The 25,366-nt window shown below is 41.2% G+C and overlaps 1 protein-coding gene across 6 annotated transcripts in view; it reads left to right on the top strand.

Annotated features, from left to right (window-relative positions):
- The first annotated feature begins 10,889 nt into the window (after window positions 1–10,889).
- The window catches only part of GRIA2 (glutamate ionotropic receptor AMPA type subunit 2), a 135,862-nt gene continuing 121,385 nt past the window's right edge, over window positions 10,890–25,366 (top strand). For all 6 annotated transcript variants that reach the window (XM_080675220.1, XM_080675221.1, XM_080675222.1 and 3 more), the window contains exons 1-2: window positions 10,890–11,574; window positions 12,104–12,244. In XM_080675220.1, coding sequence (XP_080531346.1) covers window positions 11,487–11,574; window positions 12,104–12,244 — 229 coding nt within the window. In that variant the 5' untranslated portion in view covers window positions 10,890–11,486. The remainder of the gene's footprint in view (window positions 11,575–12,103; window positions 12,245–25,366) is intronic.

Here is a 25,366-nt window from a genome sequence, read left to right as displayed (position 1 = left end):
CTGCAGATCTGTATAATTGGAAGACTAATCATCCTCCCTTTTCAGAGGACCCCCAGCGCTTAACCGGGCTGGTGGAGTCTTTGATGTTCTCTCATCAGCCCACCTGGGATGATTGCCAGCAGCTACTACAGACCCTTTTCACTACTGAGGAGAGGGAGAGGATTTTATTGGAGGCAAGGAAGAATGTACCAGGAGCAGATGGACGACCCACCCAGCTCCCCAACATCATCGAGATTGCCTTCCCCCTCTCCAGACCTGACTGGGATTTCAACACGGCAGAAGGTAGGGAGCGACTGACAGTCTATCGCCAGACTCTAGTGGCCGGCCTCCGTGGGACAGCGAGACGCCCCACTAATTTGGCTAAGGTAAGAGAGGTTATCCAGGGGGCCATGGAAGCCCCGTCAGTATTTTTTGAACGCTTAATGGAAGCTTTCAGGCGCTACACCCCGTTTGACCCTACCTCTGAGGGGCAAAGGGCTTCCGTGGCCATGGCTTTCATAGGGCAGTCAGCAATAGATATTAAAAGAAAGTTGCAGAGAATAGAAGGGTTACAAGACTATACCCTGCAGGATTTAGTTAAGGAGGCAGAGAAAGTATATCATAAGAGGGAAACTGAGGAGGAAAAAGAACAAAGAAAAGAAAAGGAAAGAGAGGAAAGAGAAAGCAAAAGGGATCGCAGGCAGGAGAAGAACCTGACACGGATTTTGGCCGCAGTAGTAGGTGAGAGAGGCCAGGAACAAACCCAGGGCAGGGCTTAAAAGTAAGGTAACCTGGGCAACCGCACCCCATTAGACAAAGACCAGTGTGCCTACTGCAAAGAAAAAGGTCACTGGGCTAGAGAGTGCCCTAAGAAGAAGAAGAACGGGCCCTCCAAGAAAGTATTTGCTTTGGAGGAAGAGGAGGATTAGCGGGGACGGGGCTCGGAACCCCTCCCCGAGCCTAGGGTAACACTAGAGGTGGAGGGGAAGCCAGTTGAGTTCCTAGTAGACACTGGGGCTCAACACTCGGTCCTACTCGAACCGTCTGGACCTGTCTCCCACAAGAAATCGTGGGTCATAGGAGCCACAGGGCACCAACAGTTCTCATGGACTACCTGAAGAACGGTAGACTTAGGAACGGGACGGGTAACCCACTCGTTTCTAGTCATCCCCGAGTGCCCTGCGCCCCTACTTGGGAGAGATCTCCTAACCAAAATGGGAGCCCAGATTACCTTCACCCCTGATGGCCCGGAGGTGACCCAAAGCAAGAGAATGACTACCACCCTGACCATACGCCTAGATGATGAACACAGACTTTTTGAGGAACAGGGAGCAGAGAAAAGTCACATAAATGACTGGCTGAACAGGTATCCGGGAGCGTGGGCCGAGACAGCTGGAACAGGACTAGCTGCAGAAAGGCCGCCTGTAGTCATAGAGCTGAAGGCCACTTCAACTCCTGTGGCTGTACGCCAATACCCCATGCCTAAGGAGGCCCGGGAAGGAATTAGGCCCCATATCCAGCGCCTCCTTCAGCAGGGCATCCTAGTGAAGTGTCAGTCGCCATGGAACACTCCCCTGTTACCTGTTAAGAAGCCTGGCACAGGAGACTATCGCCCAGTACAGGACTTAAGGGAAGTGAACAAGCGGGTACAGGACATCCACCCCACTGTACCTAACCCTTACAGCTTGTTGAGCTCTCTCCCCCCGGATCATATTTGGTATACTGTCTTGGATTTAAAGGACGCTTTCTTCTGCCTACGACTACACCCTTCCAGCCAGAACATCTTTGCATTCGAGTGGAGGGACCCTGACTCTGGGACTACAGGACAACTGACTTGGACCGGCTACCCCAGGGGTTCAAGAATTCTCCGACCCTCTTCGATGAAGCTCTTCACCAAGATTTAGCCCACTTCCGTGCCAGCCATCCCCAGGTAACACTTCTGCAGTATGTAGATGACTTACTACTGGCCGGGGCCACAGAGGAAGAGTGCCAACGAGGCACGGGACTACTGCTAGAAGAACTCGCCCGCTTAGGATATCGGGCCTCCGCTAAGAAGGCCCAGAACTGCCAAAAGGAGGTAACGTACCTGGGGTACGCCCTCAAAGGGGGGCAGAGATGGCTAACGGAGGCCAGAAAACAAACTGTGACTCAGATACCCGTTCCTCGCTCACCCCGCCAGGTGCAAGAATTTTTAGGGACTGCGGGGTTTTGCCGCTTGTGGATCCCCGGGTTCGCTACCCTGGCAGCTCCCCTCTATCCTCTGACTAGAGAGGGTGCCCCGTTTGAGTGGGGTAACAGCCAACAGCAGGCCTTTGATAATATCAAGAAGGCATTACTGTCAGCCCCAGCCCTGGCATTGCCGGACGTAGCGAAGCCCTTCGTCCTATTTGTGGACGAGAGAAGGGGAGTAGCCCGAGGGGTGCTGACCCAGCCTCTAGGGCCATGGAAGAGGCCGGTAGCCTACCTCTCCAAGAAGCTAGATCCCGTTGCTAGTGGTTGGCCTGCCTGTCTGAGGTCCATGGCGGCAGTGGCAGTATTAGTGAAAGATGCTGACAAATTAACTATGGGACAAAAGCTAACGATCATTGCCCCCCACTCCTTGGAGAGCATCATCAGACAGCCCCCTGATCGGTGGCTGTCCAACACCCGCATGACGCATTACCAGAGTCTCCTACTGAATGGAGACAGGATTCAGTTCGGGCCACCTGCCATCCTCAACCCAGCTACCCTACTACCTGACACATCCACCCAGGAGAGTGTGCTGCATACCTGTCAAGAGATACTGGCAGAAGAAGGGACCTCCGAGACCAGCCCTTGCCAGACGCTCAGCTGACCTGGTTCACTGATGGAAGCAGCTACATAATAGAAGGTAAAAGGGTGGCCGGGGCGGCGGTAGTGGATGATGAGCAAATTATCTGGGCAAGCAGCCTACCCGAAGGGACGTCGGCTCAGAAGGCCGAGTTACTAGCTCTGACTCAGGCTCTACGGTTGGCAGAAGGGAAGAAGATTAACATCTACACTGATAGCAGGTATGCCTTCGCTACTGCCCATGTCCACGGGGCCATCTACCAGCAGCGGGGGCTACTGACCTCGGCAGGGAAGGAAATCAAAAATAAAGAAGAAATTCTAAGCCTGTTAGAGGCCGTTCACCTTCCTAAGAGAGTGGCAATTATTCACTGCCCCGGACATCAGAAAGGAGGGTCCAGGGTTGCAGAAGGGAACCAAAGGGCTGACAGAGAAGCCAAGCGGGCAGCTCAGGGACTCAACATCCTATCTTTGTCTGGAGAAAAACCGGGGTCTCACCCTGAGGATGCGGTATATCCCTCTATCAGGAACTTTGAATATTCAGAATCAGACCTTGAGAGAATGGACAGATTAGGATTTCGCCTGGAGACTCCAGAGGGGATCCGGGAAACTACAGAAGGAAAAAGAATCCTCCCTGAAAAGCAGGCTATCATTTTTCTTAGACACCTTCATAAGCTAACTCATCTGGGCCCAAAACATTTAAAAACTATAGTCCAATCTTCACCGTATTATATCATGAAACTAGGGGAGCTCGCAGATACAACTGTAAAAGAATGCAAGCCTTGCCAGATGGTGAACGCCCAGCCCAGCAAGCTATCTCAGGGCAAGCGGCTCCGAGGAGACCGACCTGGGAGTTACTGGGAGGTAGACTTCACTGAGGTAAAGCCAGCCAGGTATAGATACAGATACTTATTGGTATTCATAGATACATTTTCAGGATGGGTTGAAGCCTTCCCTACCAAGAGGGAGACTGCTCAGGTGGTGGCCAAGAAAATACTAGAAGACATCTTCCCGAGATTCGGGGTGCCCAAGGTAATCAGGTCAGACAACGGCCCTGCATTTGTTGCCCAGGTAAGTCAGGGACTGGCCAAAATCCTGGGGCTTGATTGGAAATTACATTGTGCTTATAGGCCCCAAAGCTCAGGACAGGTAGAAAGAATGAATAGAACTTTAAAAGAGGTCATGACTAAATTATCCTTAGAGACTGTCATAACAGACTGGACAGTCCTCCTTCCCTTTGCTCTGTTTCGGGTACGCAATACCCCTGGCTCCCTCAAGTTAACTCCTTTTGAAATTCTTTATGGGACTCACCCCCCTCTCCTTACCATGCAGCACCTTCCTTCCCCAGAATCTTACTCCTCTCAATCTCTGTACACCAGATTAAAAGCCCTTGAGACTGTGCAGAGGGAAGTGTGGATTCAGTTGGCCGAGGCATACAATCCTGGAGACCTGCAAGTACCTCATCAGTTCCAGGTCGGAGACTTGGTGTACATTCGGCGCCACCGTGCGGCCAGCCTAGAACCGAGGTGGAAGGGACCATACATAGTGCTGCTCACAACTCCGACTGCAGTCAAGGTCCATGGCATCGCAGCCTGGATCCACGCTTCGCATGTCAAGCCTGCACCACCACCAGACCCAGAGTGGAAAGTGGAAAAATGGACAATCCCCTCAAGCTCCGCATTCACCGTGTTCCTGCTCCTGTTGGCATACCTCCCGCCGATAAGTAGTCCTAACCCTCATATCCACCCTGATGGGTCCCCTTATTATACTGCTTTTAATTCTCACTTTGGGGCCCTGCATCTTAAATCGCCTAGTCACCTTCATCAGGGAAAGAATAAGTGCTGTACAGGTATTAGTGCTCAGACAGCACTACCAGTCCCTCCGCCAGGGAGACAGCCTCGGAGAAGGGTACATAGAGACAGAAGTTCCATGATTAGAACTTACCAAAAAGCAAATGGGGGAATGAAAGAATAAAACATTTTTTCTTTTTCAAGCCCCGAGTAAAGAGCAGACAGAGCAAATAGTGCTCTGACAATGGGAACGAGACCCTTAAAGCTGTCCCAGGAAACAGCCCCAGACAGAGCAAATAGTGCTCTGACAGATAAGATATGAGATTACCAGATGGGACTGTTGACTGAAAACTTAAGCCCTGTCATTAAACATGTTATTAACGAGCCCTGTTGGAATTTCCTGGCGGCTTTGTCCTCTCTTCCTCCCTCACATGTGTGACCCCTCCCAATGTGTGATTTTTGCCTTTATAAGCCTGTAAAATTTTCTGCTCGGGGCTCGTCTTCGCTGCTCTAGTGTGAGTTACGAGTCGAGCCCCAGCGCGCTGGAATAAATCCTCTTGCTGTTTGCATCAAGTGACGCCTCCTGCGGTTGATTGGGGTCGCTGTCGATCCGTGGGACAGATTGAGGGTCTCCCTCCGGGGGTCTTTCACTCAATATCACTAATCATCAGGGAAATGCAAATCAAAACCACAATGAGATATCACCTCTCAGCTTTTAGGATGACTGTTTTTAAAAATGCAAGAGATGACAAATGCTAGAGAGGATATGGAAAAAAAGGAACCATTGTATATTGTTCATAGGGATGTAAACTGGTACAGAAAAACAGTAAGGAGGTTTCTCAAGAAATTAAAAATAGAATTACCATATGACCCAGCAATCCTGCCTCTGGCTATACATCCAAAGGAAATAAGACCATTATCTCAAAGAGATATCTGTACTCTCATCTTCATTGCAGCATTATTCATAATAGTGAACCTATTTTGTTGTAAGCTAGTTTGTATAGAAACAACCTAAGTGTCTGTCAATGCATGAATGGATCACAAAAAATATAGTATATACATGCAACAAAATATTATTCAGCCTCAATATGGATGAATCTGGAGGGCATTATGCTAAGTGAAATAAGCCAGACAGAAAGACAAATACTGCATAGTATCACTTATCTGTGGAATATTGAAAAAGAAGAAATCAAACTCATAGAAATGGAGTGGGAAAGTGGTAGCCAGGAGCTGGAAAATGGAAGAAATAGGGAGGTTGGCACAGGAGTACAAACTTTCAGTTATAAGATGAATAAAGTCTGAGTATCCTAATATATAAAACACGGTGACTGTAGTTGATAACACTACTGTGTAATTAAAATTTCCTAAAGGTAGAAATTAAATGTTCTCACAAGCAAAGAAAATAAAGTAAATATGTGAGGTGATGGGTGTGTTAGTTAACTGGAAGGAGGTAATCCTTTCACAATGTATGCACATAGTAAATAACACATTGTACAGTTTAAATAGCTTACTGTTTTATTTATCAGTTATACTTGATAAATAAATTGTACTTTTACCAATAAAACTGAAAAATCGAATTTAAAAAATGAAGTCTTCTCACTAGCTACATCCCAACTCTTCACCAAGGTAACCTCTACTTGACTAATTTCAGGTATCATCCTCTAGTGCAGGGGTGGGCAAACTTTTTGACTCGAGGGCCACAATGGGTTCTTAAACTGGACCGGAGGGCCGGAACAAAAGCATGGATGGAGTGTTTGTGTGAACTAATATAAATTCAAAGTAAAGGAGCGGAGAGGAGAGTAAGAGAACCCTCCGCTCTTTCAGCTCCGCGGGCCGGATAGACATCCGAACGGGCCGGATCCAGCCCTTGGGCCATAGTTTGCCCACGGCTGCTCTAGTGACTCTCTTCCCTCCTGAGCTCCAAGATATATTGTGCATAATAGGTTTTTCTTTGCCTCATCCTATTATCTTAATCACGTGACTGTTTTACTTCTGATTGCCTTCTCACATGGTCTTAATTGTTTGTTTACTTGAATGAAGTTTGGGAACTTCTTGAGGAAAGCTTCCATTATATCCATCATGTTACCTACTGTATTAAGTACATTACTTGGAATATAGTAGTCCCTAATAGTTCTTTAAATTAATGAATTGAAATAAATAAACATTTTTCAATAAATATTTCTGGTATAGGATTGCTATCTTTTGGGATAAAATTAATTAAAATTCATATAATCAAAACCCCTAAAAATCAAAATTGAAAATTTTACATATATATATATCCTATATAATAAAATGGTAATATGCAAATTAACTGTCACTCCATCACAAAGATGGCAGCACCCATAGCCACAAGATGGCGGCGCCCCATCCCCTCAGCCTCACTGGAGTCCCCCACTCCTGGGGGGACTGCTGCTGAGAGCGGGCAGCATGAGTGGCCTGGAGGAATGCTTGCTTCATCACCACGGCAATGCCCCAGCTGGGGAGGGCCTCTGGGGGACAGGGGGGCCAGCCTGCAGCCTCCATGGTGGAGTGCAGGCCCAGAAGGAGACAGCAGGCCCACCTCCTGTGGAAGTGACGGGTGGTCTATTGTGCGGGATATCGCGCGATGGGCTACTAGCATATGTATACATACATACATACATACATAAAATCAACTACATGACCCAAAACATATATAATGTTTTGGGTCATGTAGTTGATTTTACTGAGTCAGTGATTTAAATTTTTGTTGCACAAAAAATAATGTTACCTCAATCTGAATAGCTATTTACATTGATATTATTCTTTATCTTAATTAAAGCACTAAAGTTCCCCAAAATGAATATTTCTATTTATAGCCCTGAATGAGTAAAAGTCTCATGCTTTCTCTTCTATTTTTAAAATGTTCTCTTTCTAAGCCAATAGGGTTTCAATTGGGGAACCTGGATTCCTTCTGTAGGAACTGCTAACTGTGTATCTTCTGCTGATATTAGCATGGACTCTCCTTTTGTAATGCAGTGTTGCATCCAAGCCTTTCAGATGGCCTACATCAGTGGTCAGCAAACTGTGGCTCCCGAGCCACATGCGGCTCGCAAGCCGCAGTTTGCCGCTCTGTTGACTAATGAGTTTGCCGACCACTGATCTAGACTCTCGATTCCAATAATTACAGGCTGTTGTTGTTCCTTGTGATTAAGCCCCTATCCCAGTGGTCGACAAACTCATTAGTCAACAGAGTGGCAAACCGCGGCGGAATGTGGCTCGCGAGCCGCAGTTTGCCGACCACTGGCCTACATTCTCACAGTTCCAGAGGGTCAATAGGAAGAGAAGTGATGATTTCACTTTGGTGAGACTCCATCACTAGGAACTGTTGCACACACATTTATAATCCAATTTTGATAATGAAATCAGCCAGAATTTGCTCTTTCAGTTATTTCAAAATTATTGTTCCCACACCCACACAATGACATTCCTTTATGCAAAGCGTTCTCATCATAGAACACAAATTAAAACTGTGCAGAATGGATAAACATATATAAAATCCTCAAACATTTTAAAGCAGGTTTAAAATAAAAATTATTGTTTCCTATATTGAAACAAAGATTGAGTAAAACAGGAATTGAAATTTTACATATATTATTTATTACTAGCTTTAATGCTAAAAATTATATTTAAACAGACACAAAACACAACAACTGTAACAAAAGCCAATCAAACAAACAAATGATATGGTGGATAATATTTTAATTGCTTCTTGTTTTAAATGTAATTTTCACATTGCTTCAGAAACAATACTTATATTTTAGATAATTACCAAAATTGAACAGCAGAGGGCAGAAAGTCGCAAACTGTTTCTTGATACACACTGTATTTAACAGTACTCCTAGTGGCTTGGAAATTTTCAAAATAGATTTTATTAATGACCAATTTCACATATATTCTTGAAACAGAAAGTTCCTAAACATTCAAAATAAATGACAGCATTTAACATTTATTTTCATGACCATTATTTCAGTCAATTTAAATTTATTACATTTATATTGACAGTATTCTATGTTTGAAAAATATAAGCCATATAAATATAATAGTGAATTTGAAAAAGTTATGTGAATTACAACATTAAAATAATTATGCTGTATTGCAGGAAATATACCTAGATATATTGTGAAAAGTACATACAAAACTACCTTGTGAAAGAAACATTAATAGAATAGTAGTTGAATTACAAGCAATGCCTTCTAAAATTTTTATTTATGTTTTATATATAAATTATAATTGGTCAGTAAACAGTAATGTTTACCCCAAGTTCTTACATATGATTTACCAGAAAAATGCTCTATGATTCAGCAAACTCTTATTTTATACTATTTGTTTTTATAGAATGTAATTCAGGCAATTTTGAGTTCGTTGTTGCCCTAGACTTTGAAATAGTTTTTGAAATGTCTTTTTAAAAAAGTAGTTTACATTGAACTACACTTTAAACATCACTGTTTCTCCACATCTATCTCTTTCACTCTCTCACTTCTTTCATTCCAAGATACTTTGTATAAAATCAAAAGTTTTTTTATAAAAAAAATTAAATGGAGAGAAACAGGAAATATCTGAAAAAGTATTTTTACTTGCTCTGAGCTGTCAATCATATATATATATATATATATATATATATATATATATGGAGAGAGAGAGAGAGAGAGAGAGAGAGAGATTATAGGGAATCAGTTCATATCATTGTTATGCCTTACATCTCAATTATGGATTGAGTAGGTAAGATTTGTTCAATTATTCTTTCAAATTGGATATTGCCTTTCTACTATTTTTATTCTTATTTAATTTTAAAAGGCTAAATGCACTTTAATTCACAGAATCCATTTCATATACAGTGAAGTGTTTATTAACAGACTAAAATAATTTATTGGGGATAATATTGGGAGGTTTTTTTTTACTTTTAGGCTATAAGTTTAGTAATAAATTATAAATATGTGCATTTCCTGCTTGAGGAATACATATCAAAAAACAAAAACAGGGAAAACTATATCTTGAAATCACATTTTCAAAATGGGAAAATTGAGGCTCAGAGTGATTAAGCAGCAAGTATTCAATAATACAGTCAACACAAGGCTGAAGTAATGATAGTCATCTGACTATTGCACTGGAAGGCAGTATGATCGACTGACTTTCTTCACATTTTGAAATATTAGCAAGTTATCCCTTTATTATTGTGCTTTCTGATTTCCTGCCTCCTGGAAACAGTCCCTTGTACTTAATCTTCCTTTATTTTTTTGTTTAAACCACAAAAGCCATTTACTTTAATGACAAATTTCTGGGGCAGCAGAGGGAATTTCCAGAGCAGGTTCCCAGCATGGCAAGCAATTTCACATGAAATGCTCAAATTCCACATGGGGAAGACCAGTGTGCAAGTCCTCCTCACTAACTCCTATCCCACAATGTTTAATCCCTAACTTCATCTTTTCCCCCAGTGGTCTGGAGCTCGTGGGTTCTGAATGGTAACAGCTTGCTTTCTGCGGGCAGTGATGTTTCCGAACTCACAGCCAAAATGCGCTGGAGCATTCGGTTTCTGTGTGTCTGGGAAAGGGTCTGCAGCTCAGAGCCCTTTCTAGACATGCTTCTGCTTCTGATTTCTTTTTCTCAGGAGCCGTTCCTTCTTGAAATGAAGGGGAAGTCTTTTGTTTTCAATCCGTATGTAAAAAAGGGCTTCCATGGAACCAAGTCTACATGTCTCTACTACAGGTGAGAGTCTTCAGTGAAGGCTGTTGAGAGCTCCCCTCACCCAGCTGGCTCGGCACCTTGGCATCACAGCCCAGTGGAACACACGCTAAAAGATTGGATTTCCATGCAAAGTGATTTCAAAGATTCAATCTCTATACTTAGAATGTGGGGTTTTTCTCTGGATCACGGCTATGTCATCTTTAGCTAAAGTTCACAATTTTGGAATACTTCTTCAATGGGACTTTTGTTTGCTTATTTGCATTTTGGTTGGATCAGGTGAGGTGAATGGCAGCGTTTCGATATTGCTAAGTGGGTTTCACAGGTTCTTGAAATTAAAAGTCAAAATTACTTTTTAACACAAAACATCTGGGCCTGGTGACAGACCACTTCACTGCCAACAACAATTAGCAGTTCGGCTTCTTCTGCACAGCAGCTGGAAATCAGCTTTGCTGCATTTGGTCCAGGCTGGAGCATCTCCGAGGCAGCTGCACAGGCGCAAAGGTAGCGCCAGGCTGGGAGCAGGGCGCTGTCCTCGGTGCTGAAAGGCAGGAGCGAGCGGTGGGCGCGACAGCTCGCGAGACCCGAGGTCTCGCCAAGGGAAACCCGCTGCCCGGCTCTGAGCCGCGCTTTCTCAGCGCCGCGCACGCGACGCGGCCCGGGCTGTGCAGGGTGCGGGTTTCGGGGCGGGGGAGGGGTGGACGCGCGCGCCAGCAGCCTGCTGCGAGCCGCGCACGCGCGTCCGGGACTGCCTGCCCCTCTCTGTGACTTGCGTGTGTGTCTGTGTGTGTCTGCTGTGTGTGTGTGTGTGTGTACGCGAGCGCGCGCGCGTGAGAGAGAGAGAGAGAGAGAGAGAGAGAGAGAGAGGAGGGAGAAGAGAGCGCGAGAGAGGGTGAGTGTGTGTGAGTGCATGGGAGGGTGCTGAATATTCCAAGGCACTGGGACCACAGCGGCAGCTCCGCTGAAAACTGCATCCAGCCAGTCCTCTGGACTTCAGGCGCTGGGACAGGGCGCAGGGCATCAGCAGCCACCAGCAGGACCTGGGAAATAGGAATTCTTCTGCCTCCACTTCAGGGTTGTAGCAGCTTGGTGCTAAATTGCTGTTTCAAAAATGCGGAGGATCTAATTTGCTGAGGAAAACGGCCAAAGAAGGAAGAGGAGGAAAAGGGGGAAAAAGGGGGATATTTTGTGGATGCTCTACTTTTCTTGGAAATGCAAAAGATTATGCATATATCTGTCCTCCTTTCTCCTGTTTTATGGGGACTAATTTTTGGTGTCTCTTCTAACAGCATACAGATAGGTAGGTATCCTTTGTGCTCTGCTTTTGAATTGTGCATAATTTGGTAGTAATCTTTGTTCACAGTGAACAAATTAATTCATGTCATGTAGACTTATGTCATACCTTGACTGCATTCCAGATTTAAACTGCCTAGAATATACATGTTTTTCTTAGGGTGAAGCAAAGGGAAAAGACGATGCCTTGATACAATAGAGGGGGGAAAAAAATCCCATTTCTGCCCTCCAGATTTTATTAATTCTGCCTTAACATTTTCCCGTTTGCTCAGATTCTCTAGGGGTCTGAATGCAAAGCTTGTGATTAGGAGGAAAGGCAAATGTTTCTGGCCACCTGCCTTGCCCTCAGACGCTGTGCCTTGACCCCTTGGTTACTATTTGGATGTTTGACCCCCAGCTACCAGAGCCCCTTCATGTGCTTATTCCGCTTATTAGCGTGAATAAGAGACTCCTAAGCTGTTGGGCACTAGCGGGCTCCTCTCCTCTTCCTCCCGGGCACTGACACTATTCCCTTGCTTGGTGTTTGTTCTTTGCAGGGGGGCTCTTTCCCAGGGGCGCAGATCAAGAATACAGTGCATTTCGGGTAGGGATGGTTCAGTTTTCCACTTCGGAGTTCAGACTAACACCGCACATCGACAATTTGGAGGTAGCAAACAGCTTCGCAGTCACCAATGCTTGTAAGTAATGAATATTCATGCCTTTCAGGCGCCGCACGCGGAAAGCCAGCGAGTGTGAGTGCGGGGTGGTGTGTGCGTCTTTCAGTGTGTGGGTGTGAGTGACTGCACACGCGCGTGCGTGTGACAGCGTAGGGGGAGAAAGTGGCTGCAATCTCGGGGACCCCCGCTGGTTGGGGGTGTTGAGGAGGGAGCGAAAGGAATCGAAGAGTGTGCGCACTGGAGACGTGGGGTGGGAGTTGGAGCTGGGGGGCTTCCTAAGGTTCAGGGGTTTCCAGCTTATACCGACTCCTTCTCCCTGCCCCTTCCTTCCCCACCTTGCGCGCCTGGTGGCACCCTGCCCACAGAGAACACGTTGTTCCCCAGGGCACGCCTGGGGCTTTGGGTAGATCCCACAGGGGACTGCCCGAGCCCGGGCAGCTGCAGCCCTGGCCTGCGGCCCTGGCTTAGATGTCCAGGGCAAGTCGGGTTCACTCTACAGACCCAGTGAGCCCTACTTTATCCGCCTCGGCAGGACTAGTTGTGAAATGGTTCCTGAGTTGGGCTCGGGTCTGTTACATAACGCCCCCCGGAGGGGCGCGGGGCCGTGCGCGGAGAGGCTGACGCAGGCCCGGGGTCTACCCAGCCCAGCACCCGTGGAGCGGGAGCGTGTCAGTTTCTCGCCGCTCCGTGGAGCTTCAGCTTTCCATTGAAGGGGGCAATTCCGCCTGGGAGGCCGCGGGCAGCTCGCCGGCCGGGTGCGCTTTGTTCTCAGGTAGCCTGTCGCCGGCAAGGGCAGCGAGAGGAAAAGGACCTGCAAGCAGTTAGATCCGGCTGAGTTTGAAAATCTGGAGAAGTCTCTCTGATCAGCCATTTTAGTCTTTGCAGTTAGTTATCCATATTAGCCCTATCACTCTGCGCGGGGCTGCGGGACACGCGATGAAGCTCTCTCAAGGCTACAAAGTAACAGAATCCAAGCAATTAGGTCTCTGAAGGGTTCAATGGAAAGGCTCTGCGGCCCTAACTAATCCCGGAGCTCCAACCCCCGCTCCCGCGTGGGCTGTGCGGCGCGGCCACTGTGCCTTCCTGCCCTTTTCCCAGCAGCTGCCATCATTTCCTGCTGAATGGGCTGGGATGATTCTTCCCTGATCTGATGTTTGCAGTTTGTATTTCATAGCTAACAATTTGGAGGGGGCTTTGCAGATGGCGCACCTCCCATTTTGGCTACAGTGTAAAGGAGCTAGTGGAAAATTACCACAGAAAAAAGCCCAACTGCTCTCTTCCCACAGTAGGCGAACAACTGGTGCCATCCCAGTTCCTCACATTAAGTCTTAATCATGTATTCCATGGGTTAGCTTGATTACCATATCAGGAACATTATCAACTCATTTTGAAACCGCTGTCACCCGGATGATTAAAGATATGAAACAATTTTCTTTGACCATTAGAACAGGGTCATTTTGATACTCCTATTAGATTAGATGCCTATGATTTAAATTGTTATAAAGACCCTATTTAAGAAGGTTTCAGTGCTGCAAGTTTTCTTCAAATGTTGATACCAAGTGAGAAAAGAAACTGGGTTGGGGGCGTGGGAAGGAGGGGTAAGGAAGGAGAGAGATAGAGACAGAGACTCTTAAAGTGGATTTGCAGCTTCAAAAAAACCTCCATAAAAATCTCTTGGAAAATCTCTCTCTCTCTCTCTCTCTCTCTCTCTCTCTCTCTCTCTCTCATTTGAAGGTTTTTATACTTGACTATTTACCTAACAGATATAGATTATTCATTTGATTTGATATTAAGTATCCAGTTTTTTTTTCCCTGAATTATGACTGACATTCAACTGTGTTAAATACCTAACTGTATTTCATTATATACTAGTGTGAAAATGCTTTGAAAAGTAATGAACCTATGTCAAGACTATGATTACTGGAAGTATGTAGATTTTTAAAATGAGGTGAAAGTAATTGAAATCTCTACTCTTTGAAAATGGTCGATAATTGAGAAGTTCCTCACTGGTGAAAATAACAAGAGGGCCTGACTGAGATATAATGGGTGTATGTCCACTGAACAAAATTAAAATTCGTTGACTCCAACAAATGCCGGATCACTGTATTGGAGCTTTGTAAAGATTAAAGGTTATGGTTAGTTTAGGTTCGTTAACTAATTTGGGTCTTCAGTCTCAATATTTTAAAATAGATTTGTTTTTTATATAAATGTTATTGAAATAAAATATGCAGACAGGAAATGTAAATGTATTAAACACATATATAACTCAAAGAACTTCCACAGAATGATACATCCATGTACTAAGGACATGGATTTCATTCACACACACACAATTTGTTTGACTACAGTCCTGAGAAAAATAAATGAAAGTGACATCTTCATTTTGCACACATTTGTTTTGTTTTGATTTGCTCGGAAAATGAAGCTGAAATTAAAATGTACGTGTCTTCAGATCCCCAAATTACTCCTCCATGGATTATTATTCTAGGACACTAAACAAATAAATGATGGGGAGGAACTGAATGCATTTTCAAGGTTCCCTCATGGGACTTCAGAATGATGGCATTTGCAACATCCATATCATAAGTAATCTTACTGATTGCTAAAGAGAACTACTGAGGCACTTATAGAAGAGCTCATTGGTAGAATTTTCTGGAGTTGACATTGATTCATTGACCATTTGCGTGGCTCAGTTTTCTTTATTCTCTTAGGAATTTCAAAATCTGGGGATTGTAAAATGTTTGTATCCTTATTCTATTTTTTTTTTTTTTTGCATAAGGCAACAAAAAATGTAAAAATAGTTTCTCTTTTCAGAGAAAAAGATGCTTATATAAAACTACAATTACAAAGTCAGCAATCAAGAAATGAATGGAAATCTCTAATATCAAATGTGTCCAGATGAATCTTGATCATTTAAATCCTGCTCAGGTTTTTTCTCCAGTGCTTAGCTTTCTTTTCTGGCCTTTGTAGTCAGGGGAGTCCACGTTTCTCTATGGAAGCAGCAGCATCAAATGTGTTGATAGCTAAAACCAAAATGACTTTCTCTCTTTTCTCCCAGAAATCAAAGGAAGTCTACTCTTAAACTCCATTATTAAATATGTCATCAATCAGTGTTCAGAAATAGCTTGTTCTCCTAGTTAAACCATAAAAATTACATAGGATTAAGTTTACATATTAAGAAACTGGTGTTTCATACTTGAATTATTTCAAAGTACATTAGTTTGCTAATTTAATTTTATTTCTGAGTTGGAGGAGCTTATTTGGAATTGCTGAGGTTGACAACCACTTAAGGATCCAGCAAGATCTACTGAGTGGGTTAAGGTTATGGAAATGAAATGAAGTCATTATATTCTGAAGTGGGTAAAATGACTGTGCATTGCACTGAACTCCCACATCCTTCTCTTTCACAGTCACAGCGGGATAATGCAAGTACCTATTTGTTCCCATTTGTTTCCATGGGTACCTGAGGAAATAAAGACAGATTCCAATTTCTCTCTCTCCCTTCCTGTCCCCACCCCTCACCCCCACCTGCCTCTCCTTCCCCCCTTTCCCGTCTTCCTCCTTCCTTTCTTTGTAGGTACAGATAATACTAAGGTTTTCAGTCTTTTTCCCTGAAGGCTGTTCAAACAAAAACATTATGAGAATATGCAAACCATAAAATTAGAGAAAAAAGAGACTAGCATTTGAGTATGATTGTTCAACAGTTGAAACCACAATGATGGGCCTCAAGAATTTCTTTCTCCCCACTGCTTCCCATATTTATTGAATGCCCCATAGTTGTCAGAAAATAAATGAATGTTTTCCTTATATTAATTCTTTTTTTTTTCAACCTTTCTCCACCATGTCCTTTTGAATAGTTTTTAAAGAGTTGCAGGCCTGTGCACTGGCCTCTGTGGTCTTGTCTAAGAACTTTAGTATGAGGATGTGAAGATGGTCTAATAGTTCTTACACAAAAGCAGTTTATTGCAGTAATTCAGAATTGTTGTGAAAACAGTAAATATGATATTGCATATGTATTTACACCACATAGTATATATTGTTAATAAAATCAACAGCAGATTTTAGGGGGAAAAAAACTAAATGCTATTGCATTCTAAAAAAATTTAATAAATGTTAATGTTGTTCTCATTACTAAACCGTGTTTAAAATAAAGCTGTCTAAATGGACTGTAAACATGATTGTTTGATCCCATAGGATTTTGGAATTTAAAATATTAAATATTAGATTTCTTGCTCAAATCTTTCTATTTATTTCATAAGTAACTTTGACAAATAGCTATTCGTCTATTTAATAATAATTTAATAATTTAATATTTCAATTACATAAAAACAAATCATAAAATATTACATTTTAAAGAAATAGATAAAAATCTACTTTTTCTCTAAGCCAGCAGATGGAGATGTTGGAGAAAATATTGTTCTTTCATAAAACTGTTGCGCACACTGAATACCTTTTGAAACGTTGCAAAATTTTATTGAGGAAAGCAATAAAAATATACATAAATGGCACCTACTTTGAAAAAAAATAATTTAAAATGCTGTTTGAAAGATAATTCCTGATGCCTTTTAACAACAGAGTGCATTCAATTTTACTTTTAAAATGGATTATTTTAAATATTTTTGTAAACCTGAGTCATAAAGCCATTCAGAAACAGCACTGATTGTAAATGCTCTTGGAAGAGAGAATTCTAAAATAATATGATTTTAGCTCTTTAGCCTTGATACTCCAGATATCATTTAAAAGATGTATTTCTTATCATTGGGTGTTGGTCATGAATCTCTGAGATTGTGTATCTGTGTTCATCTAATTAATGTCTCTTAAACCTTTATTATGCTTTTTATCAATGCAACTTCATGTGTGTTGCATACATACAAAAATGTAATATGTGCATATGTATACTTAAAATTATAGATTATATACAGTTATAGATTGGCTGGATTATCAAGTTTTGCCATTTTTGTTGAGGTAATTACTAAAACCTGGAGTTACCGACTTAAAGATATGCAAAATTTAATAAAACCAGATTCAACTTGGATGCTTTTAAGCAATGATGAGCATTCATGGTGTGAAGAAAACCATGAACACATGTACCAGTACACAATACCTTACAACACGGTGGTGTAAATATTCAGTCATATTCAACTGAAGGTTGCAAAGAAAGAAAAAACTCTTTGTATGGAAGAATAATTAATTTTCACTAGATTTTTTTTTGTAAATGTTCATATTTCACTTACCACAAGAGAATTTTAAGAAAATAATAGATTATACTAAACAGAAATCAAAGAATGGTGTTGGTTGAAATATTCTATTTTAGGAAAAGAGAAACTGAATAAAAATTACTGTATGAACCTATAGAACCTTAATGTTAAGAATCTATTCCTATGCTATTCCTTTTTGAGGTCTTGCAGGCTTTACCCTGCTGACTGGAAGTATAGAGCATTTCCATTTCATATCAAGCCTTTAAAGTGATAGGGTCATGCACTGTGACATTATGCTGACATGGATGCTGATTCATGCCCAAATCTTAGATCTTCTTGTAATCTCTTCCAGTAACACTTCAGAAATTGTAAAACTTCCACAGCCCCGAAAATTTTAAGAAAGGCTCAAAAAGAGCAGTTGCTGCCTAATTATTTTAGAATGTGTTACTGTATAATTGAGTTTTCAGAGTTTGCATTTGTTCCCTTCCTCTTCCTCCTTTTCTTTTCCCCTTAAAAAAACAACTGATAGAAGGATCTAATCTGCACAGAAAATGCTATTATAGGAAATGAAATCTGAATGGATATACAGAACTGTGTGTATTTTTTTAAGGGAGCAAAGGGTACATTTCACAGAGCTAAAATATCAGATTTAAACATTTTATTGAGATGTAAATGCTACTGATTGATTTATTTTCCTTAATTTTTTAAGGATTCTACAGAAGATACTCTAGATACCATTAAAATATTAGTTTTTTTGTTTTGGCAATTTTTAGTCACAATTTCTGAGGTTTTCTCTAATGATCTGAATAACAAAGTGACAAACCCGTTATATGACTATGTTTCTTCAATACAAAATGAAATTAGTTGTTGAATTCAAAGTTAAAATTTCAAAATCACCCATGATTAAAAAAATTTCAAACATCAAAATGTTTTTGGAGAAAATTTTACTAATTTGGATAAAAAATGTGATTCTTCCATTGGTGTTGATTAGGAGTCCACCTCTGTTATTTTTCAGTATTATTCAATTTAAACTATTTTGTCATTTTTGATCATTTCAATTTATAGAATGAACACATTTTAAAGTTAACTTGGAGAATGAAAAATGTGACATTCTTGAAGGCAGGATCATACCATTGACGTCTATCTAACTTCACAAACCCTGGCATAGTGCTCTTTGCTTTGAGGCCCTTAATGATTATTTATCTCTTAAAGACATTACATATTATATATTTTCGTATTATAAAATTATATTTTTAAAGTCAGAGTTTTGCTTTTGCTCTACACTTGGATGTCAAAAGAAACTATTTGGTATCTGATTTAAGTCCTATTTAGAGGAAGGTGTAATATGTTTTACATTTTCCTCTAAAAGCTAGATATGTCAAAATTATTATTTACTTATCCCTAAAGCTACATTGCTATATGTTAAAATGATTTGCTTAAAATATGTACAATATACATTTTTAGAGGATTTACAAATGTTGTTAGGATGATGCAGAAGCCATGTTGCAAGTGATTAGAATACAAAAATCCATTACAAGGGACCAGACAGTTTAGGGTGTGTGTATTCAGCTTCCATTTTAGTTTTGCATTTTCCTCAAAATGTGACTATAAATATTTTTGAATGGCAACAAAATTGTCATAGTCTACTCCACTCACCTGCACACACATATCTCAGGGTATTATATATCATGATTTCCCTTGTTAATTATTTTAGTGAATTTTTTAAAGTACAAAATTATAATATATTTTATAGTGAATGTCTTTGAGAATTTTATGGACACAGTTTCTTTTTTTTTTAATTTAATAAATCTTTATTGTTCAGATTATTAAAATTGTTTCTCCTTTTCCCCCCCATAGCTCCCCTCCACCCGTTCCCACCCCACCCTCTGCCCTTACCTCCCCCCACACTGTCCTCATCCATAGGTGTACGATTTTTTGTCCAGTCTCTTCCTGCACCCCCCATACCCCTTTCCCCATGAGAATTATCAGTCCACTCCCTTTCTATGCCCCTGATTCTATTATATTCACCAGTTTATTCTGTTCCTCAGATTTTTAATTCACTTGATTTTTAGGTTCACTTGTTGATAGATATGTATTTGTTGTTCATAATTTTTATCTTTACTTGTTTCTTCTTCCTCTTCTTAAAGAATACCTTTCAGCATTTCATATAATACTGGTTTGGTGGTGATGAACTCCTTTAGCTTTTTCTTATCTGTGAAGCTCTTTATCTGACCTTCCATTCTGAATGATAACTTTGCTGGGTAGAGTAGTCTTGGTTGTAGGTTCTTGCTATTCATCACTTTGAATATTTCTTGCCACTCCCGTCTGGCCTGCATAGTTTCTGCTGAGAAATCAGCTAACAATCGTATGAGTGCTCCCTTGTAGGTAATTAACTGTTTTTCTCTTGCTGCTTTTAATATTCTCTCTTTGTCTTTTGCTCTTGGCATTTTAATTATGATGTGTCTTGGTGTGGTCCTCTTTGGATTCCTTTTGTTTGGGGTTCTGTGTGCTTCCTGGACTTGTAAGTCTATTTCTTTCACCAGGTGGGGTAAGTTTTTGGTCATTATTTCTTCAAATAGGTTTTCAGTATCTTGTTCTCTCTCTTCTTCCGGCACCCCCATAATTCTGATGTTGGTACGCTTGAAGTTGTCCCAGAGGCTCCTTACACTATCTTCAACTTTTTGGATACTTTTTTCTTTTTGCTTTTCCGGTTGAGTGTTTTTTGCTTCTTTGTATTTCAAATCTTTGACTTGATTCTTGCGATCCTCTAGTCTGCTGTTGGGTCTCTGTATAATATTTTTTATTTCAGTCAGTGTATATTTAATTTCTAGTTGGTCCTTTTTCATATCTTCAAGGGTCTCGTTATATTTATCGGCCTTTTCTAGGATATTCTTGAAAAGCCTTATAACCATGGTTTTGAATTCTATATCCAGTCATTTGTTTCCTCCATTTCTTTCGTTTGTGGTCTGTTTCTTTGTCTTTGCATTTTCACTGCTTCCCTGAGTTGGTAGGGTAGCTCTGTGTGCTAGGTTTCCTATATGGCCCAGTGGGTCGGCCTCCCCAGTTAACCTGAGGTGGACACTCTTGGTGCACCCCTTTGTGGACTGTGTGTAAAGCCTTGTTGTAATTAAGTCTTGATTGTTGTTGGTATCACTGGGAAGAATTGACCTCCAGGCCAGTTGGCTGTGAGGATCAGCTGTGTCTATGCTGGGAGAAGTTTGGTGCTGGAGACAGCCTTATAGGATTAGCCTTGCCAGATTGCAAAAGCCTCTGTGCTCAGCTTGGAAGGGGTGGAGTCTCAGGGCAGAGCCGACAGTCTTGGCTTACCGTCAGCCCTGCCCTTGTGCGTGCCTCCAGACCTCTGCCTTGCGCGGTTCTTCTGAGTTTCTGCCTGATAGTCCAGATTCCCCCTGTAAGAGCATGGGTCCCCAGGGGCTCACCTGGAACTGGGGTTCATTGTAGTCAGAACTGGGGTTCAGTGCAGTCGGAACTGGGGTTCAGTGCAGTCAGGAGCTTCCGACTCCCTTCCGCTAGGGAATGCCTGCCACAACCTCTGCATTCAGTCTTCTCTGCAAGCACTCGCACGCGCGTTCCTTCAGACCCCTGCCCGCCGCAGCTCCCCCGGGGCCTCCGAGTCTCCATGTGCCTTTTCTCTACCTGACAGTCCAGACTCCCCCTGTATGAGCCTGGGTCCATGGGGTTTCGCCCGGAACTGGGGTTCAGTGCATTCGAAACTGGGGTTCAGTGCAGTCAGGGGCTTCCTTTCCCCTCCCTCCAGAGAAAGTCATCCAGGCACTCAGCCACCCTTCCTCTCTGTGCGCGTGTCTCCGTACCTCAGCCCTTTGCTGCTTCTCTGATTCTTCGTGAGCTTTTCTCTTTCCTTCTAGTTGTAGAATTTCCATTCAGCCAGCCTTCCTGTGGTTCTGGATGATGTCTGTTCTGTCTTTTAGTTGTAGTTTTGAAATTGTTGTGCAAGGCAGCAGTTTAGGTGCTTTCCTATGCCACCATCTTGGTTTCTCCTCCTGGACACAGTTTCTTGACACAAGCCAATTCTTCTAATATTTGCACTAATATGTGTGATTTTTTTATATACATGCCTTTTTTTTCTATTTTTGTTCAAGCAGTCTATCTTTAGGATTTGTTTTCTAATTACTTAGTTTTGTCCTATTTTTAAAAATATTTTTATTGATTACAGATGGGAAGGAGAGGGAGAGGGAGAGAGAGATAGTAACATCAATGATGAGACAGAATCATTGATCGGCTGCCTCTTGCACGCCCCCTACTGAGGATTGAGCCTGCATCACAGGCATGTGCCCTTGACTGGAATTGAACCAGGAACCTTTCAGTTCTCAGGCCAGCACTCTATCCACTGAGCCAAACCAGCTAGGGCAGTTTTGTCCTATTTTATTCTATTGATAAATTTGCTTCAGCAAAAGCCCTAATTTGTTATTATAGTTTTGTTTTTATCCATTAATTAACATGTCATAGAAAAATGATCCAGTATGCTTACTACTAATTTGTAATCTAACATTAATTTAAAATTTAGAATCTTTACCTTTGTAAGTGTCTTCAATTGAATAGAGCAAATAGGTTTGGGAGATAAGGGAGTAATTATAGTAAGGGAATTTATGAGTAGACAGTTTCTTAGATTGTTTGATTTTCATATGTCTTCATATTTCTCAAATAATTGACATATATACTTCTCATAGTTTTACTATTTAGATTTGTTCTTCAGAATTTTACTTTCTAGTTTTATGTAGTTTATTTATGGGTATCCTAATTCCACATTTTTTCCTGATTATTTCAGTATTTAAAATATAAATACAAACCGGTTTGAATTGAGCAATGTCTAAATTTTAGTTTGTCTTTGAACAGGGCATCCTATGTTTACAGAGCTTATTTATCCTTCATGTAAAGTTAATTGTAAACCATAAATTCTATGATATTCACTTATTTTATGGTCCCCAGATTCTTTCACTCTGATTGAATTTCATTGAACCTCAGAAGGTGCCCCTTTGATGCAAATATTTTTAGTCTAATCTGTCTAAATGGCCAATTATACTGATGGAAATGATATAAATATGTTTATATAAACTGAGTATACTCTGTGCTTATTTTAAAAATATAGTGAAATATTATCTGATTCTTCATCCCTATAACAAAATATGGCCTTACTCAATCGTTTCTAACTTCAGTATGAATTTAATTGAAACTCAAGTTATATAATTTGCTATAAGAAAAGGTTTTCATATTTTATAAACCTTTTGCAGCTGATATTAAGGCTTTGCATTAAAATACTATTGTTTCAGATTTAGTATTCATTTTACAATTTCTCTAGCATTAGTGTTCAGTCTATTGCAGTAAGAATATGTCAGCAATTGAGCTATACATTTTTAAATTTCTGTGCAAGAATAAAAGGATAGAACAAGCATTTTAAAATTAGTATTTTCAGGCCTACCCAGTTTTGCTCAGTGGATAGAACACTGGCCTGTGGACTGAAGGGTCCAAGGTTTGATTCTGGTCAAGGGCACATGCGGGCTCGATCCCCAGTGATCCCTCGTGGGGAGTGTGGTGGGAGTGTGTAGGAGGCAATCCCCAGTGGGGGATACGCAGGAGCAGCTGATCAATGATTCTCTTTTATCACTGATGTTTCTGTCTCCCTTCCTCTCTGAAACTAATAAAAAAATATATTTAAAAAAACAAAATAAGATACCAAAATCCTCAACAAAATTCTAGCAAATCAGATCCAGCAGTACATCAGAAAGATCATACACCATGACCAAGTAGGATTGATCCTGGGGATGCATGGGTGGTACAGTATTCGCAAATAAATAAACGTGATACATCACATAAACAAATTGAGAGATAAAAATCACATAGTCATATCAATTGATGCAGAAAAAGCATCTGACAAAATCCAACATCCTTTCTTGATAAAAACTCTCAGCAAGGTGGGAATAGAAGGATCATACCTCAACATAACAAAAGCTATATATGACAAACCCACAGCCAACATCATACTCAATGGGCAAAAACTAAAACCATTTCCCCTAAGAACAGGACAAGACAGGATTGCCCACTCTCACCACTCCTGTTCAACATAGTGCTGGAAGTACTAGCCATTGCAATCAGACAAGAAGAAGAAATAAAAGGCATCCAAATTGAAAAGAAGAAGTAAAACTGTCCTTATTTGCAGATGACATGATACTGTAAATAGAAAACCCTAAAGACTCCATCAAAAAATTATTAGACTTAATAAATGAGTTCAGCAATGTAGCAGGATACAAAATTAATGCCAAGAAATCTATGGCATTTATATACACCAATAGTGAACTTACAGAAAGAGAGACTAAATAAGCAATCCCATGTACCATCGCACCAAAAAAAATTAAGATACCTAGGAATAAACTTAACTAAGGAGGTAAAAGACCTATATGTGGAAAACTACACAGCACTGAAAAAAGAGATAGAGGAAGACATAAACAGATGGAAGAACATACCATGTTCATGGATTGGTAGAATCAACATCATTAAAATGTCCATAATACCCAAAGCAATCTATAAATTCAATGCACTTCCATTTAAATACCAACGGCATATCTTAGAATGAACTTTCCAAAAATTCATCTGGAATAAAAAAAGATCCCAAATAGCTACAGCAATTCTGAGAAAGAAGAACAAAGTAGGTGGGATCTCAATACCAGATATCATGCTGTATTACAAAGCCACTGTTCTCAAAACTGCCTGGTACTGGCACAAGAACAGACATATAGACCAATGGAATAGAATAGAGAATGCAGAAATTGACCCAAATCACTATGCTCAATTAATATTTGACAAAGGAGGCATGAACATACAATGGAGTCAAGACAGTCTCTTCAATGATGGTGTTGGGAAAATTGGACAGATACATGTAAAAAAATGAAACTAGACCACCAACTTACACCATACACAAAAATAAACTCAAAATGGATCAAGGACTTAAACATACGACAGGAAACCATAAAAATACTAGAGGAATCCATAGGCAGAAAAATCTCTGACATATGCCAAAGCAATTTCTTCACTGATACTGCTGCTAGGGCAATGGAAACTAAAGAGAAAATAAAGAAATGGGACTACATCAAAATAAAAAGCTTTTGCACAGCAAAGGAAACCATCAATAAAACAAGAAAGCCCTCTGCATGGGAGAACATATTTGCAAAAGATATCAACAATAAGGGTTTAATCTCCAATATTTACAGGGAACTCATGCAGCTTAACAAAAAGAAGATAAACAACCCAATCAAAAAATGGGCAACTGATCTAAATAGACACTTTTTGAAAGAAGACAGAAGGAAGGCCAAGAGACATATGAAAACCTGCTCAAAGTCACTAATCATCAGAGAGATTCAAATCAAAACAACAATGCGGTACCATCTCACACCTGTCAGAATGGCTATTATCAACAAGTCAACAAATGACAAGTGCTGACGAGGATGCGGAGAAAAAGAACCCTCGTGCACTGCTGGTGGGAATGCAGACTGGTGCAGCCACTGTGGAGAACAGTATGGAGTTTCCGCAAAAAACTAAAAATGGAGCTCCCATTTGACCCAGTGATCCCACTTCTAGGAATATATCCCAAGAAACTAGAAACACCAATCAGAAAGGATATATGCACCCATCTCTTTTCATAGCAGCACAATTCACCATAGCTAAGATTTGGAAACAGCCTAAGTGCCCATCAGCAGATGAGTGGATTAAAAAACAGTGGTACATCTACACAATGGAATACTATGCTGCGGTAAAAAAGAAGGAGTTCTTACCATTTGCAACAACATGGATGGAGATGGAGAGCATTATGGTAAGTGAAATAAAGCCAGTCAGAGAAAGATAAATATCACATGATCTCACTCATTTGTGGAATATAATGAACAACATAAACTGATGAATAAAAATAGATCCA

This window comes from Plecotus auritus, assembly GCF_963455305.1.
Source record: "Plecotus auritus genome assembly, chromosome: 6".
In the NCBI taxonomy this organism is placed as follows: Eukaryota; Metazoa; Chordata; class Mammalia; order Chiroptera; family Vespertilionidae; genus Plecotus; species Plecotus auritus.
The sequence above is the reverse complement of the archived record's forward strand: the minus strand, read 5'-3'. Positions and strand labels throughout refer to the sequence as shown.